The sequence below is a fragment of the Cynoglossus semilaevis genome, chromosome 7, assembly GCF_000523025.1.
Source record: "Cynoglossus semilaevis isolate Cse_v1.0 chromosome 7, Cse_v1.0, whole genome shotgun sequence".
In the NCBI taxonomy this organism is placed as follows: Eukaryota; Metazoa; Chordata; class Actinopteri; order Pleuronectiformes; family Cynoglossidae; genus Cynoglossus; species Cynoglossus semilaevis.
In genome coordinates, this window is record NC_024313.1 from 12702532 (window position 1) to 12714040 (window position 11509).

Sequence of the window (11509 nt, forward strand, 5' to 3'; positions counted from 1 at the left end):
GACCATAGTCCTGGACCATGGTCACACTGACAGATGAAACCAATCGGCCGTGAAAAGAATTCAATACTAAATTTGATGTCTGAGTGGAGCTGATGTGTTCGTCAATACGCCACGGGACACAAAGTGGGAGCTGAGGGAACGTTCCACCGTGTTCCACTGATCTGTGGAATAAACACGGGAACATCACCGAGGCTGCAGGGAACAAAAGAAGAAAAAAAAACGAAACCTCAAGAATTTAATTACAGCTGCAGTCATTTTTATCACAGCGTCGTAAAGGCCTTATCGCTCGCTGCCATAACAACACCTGCAGCCAGCAGAAGACGTTGAGGGACGAAGACGTCTCTGACGGTCGTCTACATCAGGGGCCTGCAAAGTTCCAAGGACCACGGACCCCCAAACTGATGGAGGGAGCAGGGACACCCCTCCTGAGTTAATGTATGCAGCCATGATCCCAGTGGTGCAGTGGTAGGAACTCCACCTGCCACCACAAGGTGGCAGATTCACTACCACCTGGTCCCCAAAACCCAGGTTGGGTTTCATCAGGGAGGGCACGTTCGCCCCCCACTTTGGGAACCATACGTATAAGTGGATGGAAGTGACATCACAGGAGGGGGACACCGGGGAAGCGCCCCACAGTTTGAGAACCACTCTGTGACCTAATGATGAATGAAGATTCATTTCTGCCCTCTCTCTGTATTTTCTCTTTTACACCGTGCTGCAGGAGGACAGGACACCACTGGCTGTAATAGTCAATAATACACCCACTAGGTGGCAGTAATACAACTTAAAGGTCAGAAATTTAGGAACAGGTGATTTTAGAGGACATAAAAAAGTCCATTAGTTCCGTCCGGTCCTTTTAGCACTCGTCCACAGTTACAGAGACTAGTTGTTCCAGGTGTTCCTTTATTCCCTGCAGTTCTTGCCAGCTCCTCCAGGGGAATCCTGAGACGTTCCCGGAGCAGATGGGATATAAAGTCTGAGTTCTAGTCTGAGTTCACCCTGAAGCATCGCTCTCTCTCAGCTGTGCCAGGATCCAGAACTGTTTGGAGGACGGATCCTGGAACATCTGATTTATGTGGTAGAGAAGACAAACACTGTGATTGGTTAATGACCCCCGACGTCATTAATGAGGGTCGCCATGAGAAACTATCATCGCTGTATTTGATGTTGGGATTTTTGATCATTAATAATTCTTAAATTTTTTTGTACAGGAAAATTTTAAATTTAAAAAATTTTTTACAATGTATTAAATATATATATATATAAATACACGTCCTCTCCGACACGTAGTACTGTAGATATTTGCAGTATAAATACAACATTCTGCTTCAGTGTGTGCTGCAGCTGCAGAGTCAGCTGTGGAAAACACACACACAAACACCACACACACACAGAGAGGCTGCAAATGGTGCATGAAATCCAAAGTGTGTGTTACCGTATGTACAGCTGTGTCTCACACGGACAGACACGCGCACTAACAAACACACAGCCGCAGAAATACACGGGTTTTTTTAATACAGTTTTCGTGACGCCAAAAAAAAATCTGCAGGGACAAATTTAGCAAAAGAAATATTTAAATATTTATTTATAATGTTTAATAAAAAATAACCGTATTTCTGCAGCGCTGCTGAATTTGTCGCATCGTCGATGTAAAAAAAGAAAAAAGAAAAGAGTTGAGATCGTGAACGTCTGGAGCAACCAGAACAGGTATTGATCAGGAGCTCCGTGAGGCCTTCACTGACACTGGAAACGAGGAAATCCTTAATTAAATATCAGTGTTTTATTTACTCCATACTTCCTGCAGTACATTAAACATGGACGCTGTTTTTGTGCAGATTTTTTTTTTTTTTTTTTTGGACAAAATCTTTGCGTATGTGAATGTATTTTATTTAGTCATAATTTTATATTTTATATTAAAAGTAAACATACGGTAAAAAATTTCCATTGTGTTTCATTCGTTTTTTAAAGGCCTTTTTTATTTAAAAATGATTTAAACATTTTTTTCTTCAGTCTTTTTTGCAGTAGTGTTTTTAAACAAACCGTCGTCTGTTTTGTATTTATTTCATTTTCATTTTCTTTTTTTGTTTCATCTAAATTCACGGACTTGAGTTGGATTTTCTGCAAATGTCTTCACTGCGGGACAAATACACGTTTTCTGATTTTTTATTCCTTTCCACGGCTTCGTGCACGTGTCGTGCGCGGTGAACGCGCTGCTCTCTGTCTCTTCCTAATGTCACATGATGAGTTTTTAGCTTTGCTCGTTGAACTGGGGCCCGGGGCCATTTGTCAAGGGCCTGTCCAGAAACAAGCCAGGCGTGGAAATGAATTTGTTCATTCACATAAAACAGCGGCACGCACGCACGAACCCGCATGCACACGCACGCTAAACACGCACCACATGGTAACTGAAGCAGTCGACGAGCGCTAAACACGCACCACATGGTAACTGAGGCAGTTGTTTCAGCCGCAAAACCTCGGATTCTGCACTTTTTAGTTTTGTATTCGAAAAATGTAAAAAAAAAAAAAAAAAGCTTCCACCGACTCACTACAAATGCACTTCATCAAAGTTGTTTTTTTTTTTTAATTTGAGTCATAATTGAATATCTGTTTTAATTTTAAAAGACCATAAAAATTAGACTAATTTCCCTATTTATGCGCCATTTCATTTTCTTTTTATAAACACTGAAAATACAAATACTACAATATTTTTAACTGCAATACTAAATGTGTTGCATGTCTACTCCATTTCTCCTCCATGCACATTTTTTCTCCCACCTTTGCAGTTTTAGAGAGTACATTTTGGCGTTCTTCTCGTGTATCAGGTGAGATTTCTCCGAGTTTGCAGCGTTAGTATCCATGTGTCCAGCCCTGGTGTGCGGTCCAGTCCCGGTCCTACACCTCTGTGTGTGTCTGTGTCCAGTCTGGGGCAGGAAACAAAAAATTTGGGGAAGGTAAAGATGTTTTTTTTTGTTTTTTTTTTATTGCTGCAGCTGCAGGAGTTCCGACAGGTTCCGGTTCGTCCCTGGTTCCTCAGTGGTGGACGCGGGGAAGAAAAGTGAGCTGAGCTCTCATCATCATCATCATCTTCATCATCTTCTTCATCATCTTCTCCCTGCTCAACATCATCCTCAGCTGTTCTGTGATTGTGAGCAGCTTCAGTGACTTTTCACCAGAAATACAGAGGAATTACAATTCCTTCATTGCGCTGCAGCAGGGGGAGAGGGGAGGGGGAGAAAAGAGGGGCGGGGGGAGACTTTCATTTGGTTGGTAGCCTCGATCATAAAGCCGCGACAATGATGATGATGATGAGGGAGATGAAGACTCAGTTAAAACACACTGCAGCTGCTGTAAGTGGACGACGACATCACCTGCCGCAGTCACTGGACGAACATCAGTTCAATGATGTCGGTGCTTCTCAGGAGCAGGACAGAAAGGAAGACGACTTTAAACCCAGTCCATCATCGTCACTGTCCAGGGGTCGCCATAAATGTCAAATATTCCCACTCCTTTATTACAGAGCACATACTGTTGGTCACTTCCTGCAGAAAGATTTATTTAACAGCGTTTAAAAGATGTGGCATTTATTTTGAAAGGAAAAAAATGTTTTTTTTTCATTATTTTATTTTTTATGCAATATAAAATCCAAACCATTATAGGTTAGCTTTTATTTTAAATACATACTATTTAGTATATTTATAAAAAATAGAGACAAATTTCAAGGTACAACCAGAATTCCACATTAAATTACAAAGGAATGCGTTAGAAAATTCCAGGCCAATTTCACTTTTTTCGTCAGAATTTGCATCTTGATTTTACTTTGTTGTGGTTAACCAGCGGGTTAACCAGCGGGTTAACCAGCGGGTTAACCAGCAATGATGCGTTCACAGCGTACACTTCTTCACTTCAGTTTTATCACGTTCCTAATGTGTATATGACATAATGTTTACGTCATCACGTTTGTGAATATTGTGTTAATTTATCCAAAACGTAATTATAAGTTTACTTAAATAATCGAAATATCTGCTTTGCAAATGTTTCACATGGATGCGGAGAACAAGCAGAATTACTTTTCTGTCCGATGGACGCAAACGCATCGTCAGTTCACATCCTCTGACGTCATGACGTTTTCAGTGTTTGTTTTCCGCGCCGCTTTGAGCTCCATCGAGCCGATATGGAAATATCCAGCAGCGACTGTAAACCGGAGGAAGTGCCGTTAGACGAGGGCGTGGAGACAGAGAGATCCATGTCCCGCTCCGACAGGTAACAACGTAAAAAAGAAATATGACCAAATAGACAAATGTCCCAGGGAGAGGGATCTGGGAGGAAGAAGTCGAGTTACGAGCTAAGCTAACTCCGCTAGCATCACTACCATACGTTGCATTGTCTGAGCAGCGGCGTAGATTCCGCTGACAAACACATGAACACGGGGCTAAGTAAGATCAAATTAATTTTAAAGGCACAAAATAAAACGAATTCCTACATGTCCGAGATCTTGATCTTTTTTAAACCCGTGGTAACACCGGTTGCACACAAACGCACCCCCACGAACACGGGAAACGGGAACACGTTGATCTGAAGGCCATTTGAATTTTCTCAGTCGTAGAAAATAAATAAATAAATAAATCATGATTCATGGCCAAGTGATGACAGCCTTACTCATGTGAACGGAGGCCCCACACTGGGCCACGCTGCATCCTGGGCAGTGGTGTGATTTTCCTGGGGAGGGTTCGGCAAGTTCTCCCTTCCTCCCCCTCAAACACACCAACAGCATAGACTGTAGAGAGAGGACAGAGCAGAGGGACACGCTGGAGGACAGGGTCCTTCTGTCGTCTTTCTGCAGGACATAGAAGTTCCTGCAGTTTCTTCAAAGTCTGGAAACTGTCCTGAAATGAAGATTCAAATCTGAAGTTCAGTCTTTGGCTCCGTTTGGCCAGAAACAGTTGATGACTTTGAGGGAAGCTGCAGAAACTTTGCATCGACATTAAAATGCCTGTGAAGGATCAGCAGCAGCTCGGGGTCAACTATGAGCTGACAAGGCATCTCTGATGGCAACACATCTATAGAATATAAAGAGCTTCATTTGCTCATTGTTACCTCGGTGTCGCGTTACATCTGCTCCACTTTGTGTTTACTTTTCTACGTCAGTGGCAGTGGAGATGATTCCTTGGACGGGGTCATGAACTGCATCCCCCGCTGCCCTCTGACGCCGTCCCTGTCGCCGGGGAAGCGAACTACAAGTGGGTCCAAATCTATGCCTCCTCTGCTGAGGACCAACAAGCGGACGATCTACACCGCCGGCAGGCCGCCGTGGTACAACGTCACCGGGACGACCTTCAAAGAGGCCTTTGTTATCGGTGAGAGAGCGAGAAAACTCCAAATATAAATTCAAACGTTATAGGTTTTAGAAGACGGTGACATCACCTGGACCAGGACAACAATACCACACAATCTGAACAAAAAAAACATTATTTCTAATGATGTTTGTTTTAAATTATGTGCAAAATAAAGATTTTTAAAATCATAATTTTTATTTGCTGCTGGTTCATATGAATTTGCTTTTATTTCTTCTCTATGAATATAAATACAAGAAACACTTGTTCATTTATTAATTTAATTTTTTTTTAAATAATGACTTTTGGACTTCTTGCTGATCAGTGCAGTAACAGATCAGCCCCAGGGTTGGCCCCCGCAGCAGTGCAGTGAACCGTGACACATAGACTCTGTGTGTGTGTGTGAGGGAGGGAGCGTGAGGTTGTGTGTCTGTGTGTCCATTTGTAAAGCCAATGTTCCGTGGATAAACACATCTGATGGGCTTTACTGGGAATTTGTGGGGGAGCGGGGGGAGAGGGAGGGGGGAGTAGACAATCTGTTACTGTGGACTGACGGAGTGTGTGTGTGTGTGTGTGTGTTTGCTGCTGGTTGAAGAACTTACTGTCAGAGAAATGGAGCTGATGTAAAGAGACCGAGAGAAAGGAAACTGGGAAATGTCTCCCTCCTGTGGTCGCAGACTGTCATCATGTTTAGTTTTCTTGTCTCACACTTCTGACCTTTAACAGTTTTCTCTGAACACAAGACTCACCTGAGACTGGTTTGTTGTAGTGTGTGAGTGACACACACACACACACACACACACCTGTTTACCTTCCTTTTTATATAAACCAATCAACCGACAGCGTGTCGTTTTGGACTTAAAGTTTGCTCTAAATTATTAAAATTACAAAAAAATCAGTTAGCAATTGTAGCTATAGGTTAGCCAGTAATCAGAACACAAAGATGTGGGGGGGGCGGTTACTAAAAAGTATAATATTTGGATTCAGGTGTAGAAAATAATGTTGCATCTACTTCCTGTTTCCTGTTGTAGGCCTGTGTGGAGGAAGTGCGTCTGGTAAAACCACAGTAGCCAATAAGATCATTGAAGCTCTGGACGTTCCCTGGGTGGTTCTGCTCTCCATGGACTCCTTCTACAAGGTACAGATACCAGAGGCCGACACTGGTACAGTCACGGTCGCCATCCTAAATCCTTATTTCTTTGTGCAGAGGTTCTGACCCGGTGTGAATGTTTTGGTTCTCATTTCCTCCTCCTCTGCTCAGACTCCTTTAAGATTCAATTTAACAGATGAGTTGCTGCCATTTTATTTTATGCTCCTGCTGCGGCCGTGGCCACGGGCCACGTGTTTGGCATAAAGGTTGTCCGTGCATGCCAGCTGTAAAGAGAATATTCTAAATACGCCGCAGGAAGTTTGATTTCAGCAGGCGCTGAGAAGGTCACAAGGTCACAGACCTCAAGCTGCTGAAGGTGTGAACTGTAATGTGTTGACCAGCTGACAGGTGTGGTGGTCAGGGGGGAGGAGCCAACTGAGGTGGACACAGGTGATGATAGACTGTGTTTGACTTTGAAAGTTCAGATTTCAAAGGAGACAACAACTGAAATGCCTTTGGAAATGTTCAAACCTCTAGACGCGGTTGTTCCCTCTGTGTTTCCCAGGTGCTGAGTAAAGAGGAGCAGGAGCTGGCAGCCAAGAACGAGTACAACTTCGATCACCCCGACGCCTTCGACTTTGAACTGCTCGTCAACGTCCTGCGTAAACTGAAGAAAGGCAAGAGCATCAAAGTCCCCGTGTACGATTTCACGTCTCACTGCAGACGGAAGGAGTGGGTGAGTTCGCTGATCTAACTGACGACAACAAAGTAAAACAACGGCAGAAAGGAGTCCCCGTACTTGGCCATTTTTCCCATTTCGCGGTGGGTCTTTGAACGCAGCTACAACATGTCGGTGTGATGTTCAGGGTCACGTTTCCCAGTGGTAAAAACCAGGATGAGTTCACTTCAGAGGAAACACTCCTTAGACTTAATGAAACAGTGAAGTTGAGTCGTTTATTATTTTCCCACAGGATTGAAGGCATCAGTGACCTCCCTGAGGGATCGGTACCAGTCCTTTCAGACTGTGCTAATTGACATGCTGGCTAATTTGCTAATTATGAAGGATTTAGTGAAGAGGACATTAACCCACTCAGAGAGGAGGACACACACACACACACACACACACACACACTCACTGGTCCTTGTGCAGCAGCAGCTCTGCAGTGTGGTTCTGTGACAGATCGTCTTTATTTCACTGCTGTGTAATTTCATGGCTGAAAGGAAACAACAGAGAACCTCCCCCTGCCCCTCCCCCTCCTCCTCCCCTCACTCTCACCCCCACTCCCCTCGGACTCTGAATAAAATAATTTTATTCTTCTTTTGTGCTGCACTGAATGTAATTAATATGGGGGGGGGGCAGAGGGGGTGTTGGAGTTAGGTCTTTATTTTAAATCTTTTTTGTATTCATTTGGTTGGAGATGTTTTCTTCTCCGTCCTGTCACTGTTCAGTTCACAGTTTAACGTTTTAGTCTTTGTCAACCCTGACAGAAAACTGTGTACGGAGCCAATGTGGTCGTCTTCGAAGGAATCCTGGCCTTCGCCAACAAGGAGCTCCTGAAGGTAAAGACCACCGACCAAAGACCACCGACCAAAGACCACCGACCAAAGACCACCGACCAAAGACCACCGACCAAAGACCACCGACCAAAGACCACCGACCAAAGACCACCGACCAAAGACCACCCTCACTCTGTCCTCCTTCGCCATAAAACACTAACGGTTTATGGCGGGAGGTTGGGAGGAAAAAAGAGTGTGTGATCTGGAGTGTGGAGATAAGGCCGGGTGCCTCCCCCTCTCTCTCCCCTCTCTCTCCCCCCTGAGACCCAGCTGTGGAGCTGATTATCCCCCAAACAGCCGTGGTCCACAGAGATGAACTGTCACTGTTCTTGGAAGTGAAGTCAATTAATGCTGATGTGATGTAGTGGTGGGGGGAGGAGTAGGGGGGCGTGTGTGTGTGTGTGTGTGTGTGTCCATCAACTGACTCCACATCCACAGAAACCTTCAACTTCCTGTTTGAGTTGAAAATGTCGGCGTCAGCTTTTTTTTTTTTTTGACGACACAAACAAAGGCAACGTTTCTGCAGCAGAAGGTTAGGTGTTAGAAAACTGTCCACTCCTCACCCGTCTGCCCCCTCACCCGTCTGCCCCCTCACCCGTCTGCCCCCTCACCCTGACCGTCCTGCCTGACCAGCAACCTGCCATCTTTGGTCGGCCATTTTTATTAGATTTACGGCCGACGCAGGATCCAGAGGCTGGTTGTGTGACTGAGTTATACCTGGGTCTCTAAATCACACACACACACACACACACACACACACACACACAGTTCAACAGTGGTCAGTTGTTCTTTTCCTCGGCCTCTTTGTTGTGGCGACGCTGCCTCATTGATTTCTGCTGCAGTGACGGAGGTTCAGACGGATCGGCTCCTCCTCCTCTTACAGGAGGTGATGAGTGAAGGTCAGAGGTCATGTCCTCAGGGACCGTCACCCTGTGTGACTTCAGCTGTCAAACTGTTCTTTACTACGATGACACTGCAGTTACACTGGTGGAAAAAAACAACCTCGACACATGTTGCCCTCGTATCGTGATACGTATCGTGATACGTATCGTGATACGTATCGTGATACGTATGGTGTCGCCAGTTTCTAAATTTTGCTGATCATTAGCGCGAGTAGTCGAAGGTTAGCCAGAGAACCAGCTGTAAAACTAAACCAGTGTGAAGTTGAGGCTGTTTTTTTTTTTGTTTTTTTTAAGTCATTTGTCAGGAGAATAAATTTCTGTTTGTCTTATTTTGACCCCCCGTCTCCCCGTGGCCCCCCTCAGCTCCTGGACATGAAGGTGTTCGTGGACACAGACTCAGACATCCGACTCATACGGCGGCTGAAGAGGGACATTTCCCACCGCGGCCGTGACATCAGCGGCATCATCAAGCAGTACAACAAGTTTGTGAAGCCCGCGTTTGAGCAGTACATCGAGCCCACGGTGCAGGTGGCCGACATCGTGGTGCCCAGAGGTCAGTACAGAGGTCAAAGGTCAGTCTGTCGTACATGAACTTCTTCGACGACCTTTGACACTCTCTGACTTCGCTATGTGCTTTTGGAGAGCTTGAAAATGGAAAATGAATGGATGCCGCCGGGCATTATGGGTAGTCAAAGACCTCACGTCGCTTGTGTCTCGTTGACAGGTGGTGACAACTTTGTAGCCTTGGATCTGATTGTTCAGCACGTTCACAGTCAGCTGGAGAAGGTGAGCGCCACCATCTGACCACAGTCTCTCTGGCCCAAGTGTCTAAGAATATTTATTTTTTGAAAGCTATAAATATTATTGTTACTGACAGGGAGCTGTAGAATAAATTATTAATTATTATAACCAGGGTCTTTTATTTTATCACCTGTGGTGCAGGTTTTTCAAAATAAAAGTCTGCAGTCATTCTGTAATTCTTCAGATTCAAAACAGGACGACTCAAAATAAACCTTTTCTGTTTCATGTGCGTGTGTCCTGCGTCCACGACTCCTCACCCGACTCCTCACCCGACTCCTGCTGTGTTACCACTCCCAGCGTGAGATCACTGTGAGGTACGACTGTTGATTTCTTTGGTCTTCTTTGGTTTTTTTTTTGTCTTTTTTTTAAATTTTTTATCTTTGTTTTGACTCGTTTTTGTTTCGTCACCTCTGACGTCACAGAAACTCTGAAGGAAACTCTTCCCAGTATTTAAGCTCAGAACGTGTTAAAAAAAATAAACTCTGATCTGAATTTTTCCTAGGATAATGAAGGCATCACTCATTATAATTAATAATAACTTTTTGTTTTTTGGGATTATTTGGCCTTTTATTTATTTCTTAAATTTGTTTTATTTGGTCACCGTCCTAATGAGATTTGAACCTCATTACCAAACCTCGTTTAACACACTCACGCTCGGTGATCAACCCGTGGTCCCGTTGAAATTGGACTGTAAACAGTGAGCAGAGTAAACGTCCGGCAGACGCAGCCAAAACAAATGAAGCCAGTATTTCACCTCCACTCTGTGCGGGCGGAGACTCCGCCCCTCGCCGCCTGTCAACAGAGCGGGACCAGCGTTGAGGTCGGAATTATGGACGCCATAAAAATGATTATTGTTTTTAATCAGTGGCTGAATCTTCATCTGCTAAAAAGAGATGAAACGTAACGTCAACCAGAGGTAGTTCTTCAGATGAAAACTAAAGGCTCACAGATTATGGTCTGTCACAAACTAAAAAACAAACTTTGTAAAAAGGCATCAGAATAAGATAAAACCAGACAGAAATATACCAACAATATGGTAGAGTGTTATGAGGGTTGTGGCCAGCAGGGGGTGCAGTTGTCTTCAAACAGTGACAGTTTTTCAACAGCAGCTGATGTTTGTGGTCAGAAGTTGATTCTCGTCCGTCTTGTCGTCCGTCTTGTCGTCCGTCTCGTCGTCCGTCTCAGGTCAGCTCTGGCCTCGGCTCATCAGGGCCAACCTCTACCCACAACCCTCACCGTCATGGAGTGCACGCCGCAGGTCCGTGGCATGCACACCATCATCAGGTACACACACACACACACACACACACACACACACACTTCTCCAACATAATCATGTGAATCAGAAAGTAAACAACTCTGAATTCTGTACGTACGTTTTTTTCCTGCAGTTTTTCTTTATTATTATTTATTTATTTATTATTTTGTTAATTGATTTTCTAATTAATAAATGATTTTTTTCAGGTTTTATTTTTTACTACATGATCTTTAAAAATATTTTTAAACATTTCTGATTGTTGTTGTGTCATCAGTCAGAACAAGTACACTGGACCACAGTACTGTAGTCTGATCCCAACACCTTAGTGGATTCTGTCAGGAAGTGACATCATTGTCAGCAAACTACTTCCTAACAGAGACATGGACTTTGTGTGTGTGTGTGTGTGTGTGTGTGTTGCAGGAACAAGGAGACGAACCGTGACGAGTTCATCTTCTACTCCAAGAGATTAATGAGGCTGTTGATTGAACAGGCGCTCTCCTTCCTGCCTCTGAAGGTGACGTCTGTGAATCTGATGATACGATATGATACTATAGACACGTTTATATAGAGA

The 11509-nt window shown here is 44.2% G+C and overlaps 2 protein-coding genes across 2 annotated transcripts in view; one reads left to right on the top strand and one right to left on the bottom strand.

Moving 5' to 3' along the window:
• Window positions 1-2992, bottom strand: part of slc30a2 (solute carrier family 30 member 2) — a 13016-nt gene extending 10024 nt beyond the window's left edge. Inside the window, exon 1 of the mRNA XM_025056771.1 lies at window positions 2776-2992. Within this exon, the coding sequence (XP_024912539.1) occupies window positions 2776-2858 (83 nt within the window). The 5' untranslated portion in view covers window positions 2859-2992. The remainder of the gene's footprint in view (window positions 1-2775) is intronic.
• A 1030-nt stretch (window positions 2993-4022) lies between these two features.
• Window positions 4023-11509, top strand: part of LOC103381271 (uridine-cytidine kinase-like 1) — a 10509-nt gene continuing 3022 nt past the window's right edge. The window contains exons 1-10 of the mRNA XM_008313544.3: window positions 4023-4260; window positions 5146-5354; window positions 6362-6468; window positions 6986-7156; window positions 7909-7980; window positions 9243-9432; window positions 9604-9665; window positions 9978-9994; window positions 10866-10964; window positions 11359-11452. Coding sequence (XP_008311766.1) covers window positions 4172-4260; window positions 5146-5354; window positions 6362-6468; window positions 6986-7156; window positions 7909-7980; window positions 9243-9432; window positions 9604-9665; window positions 9978-9994; window positions 10866-10964; window positions 11359-11452 — 1110 coding nt within the window. The 5' untranslated portion in view covers window positions 4023-4171. The remainder of the gene's footprint in view (window positions 4261-5145; window positions 5355-6361; window positions 6469-6985; window positions 7157-7908; window positions 7981-9242; window positions 9433-9603; window positions 9666-9977; window positions 9995-10865; window positions 10965-11358; window positions 11453-11509) is intronic.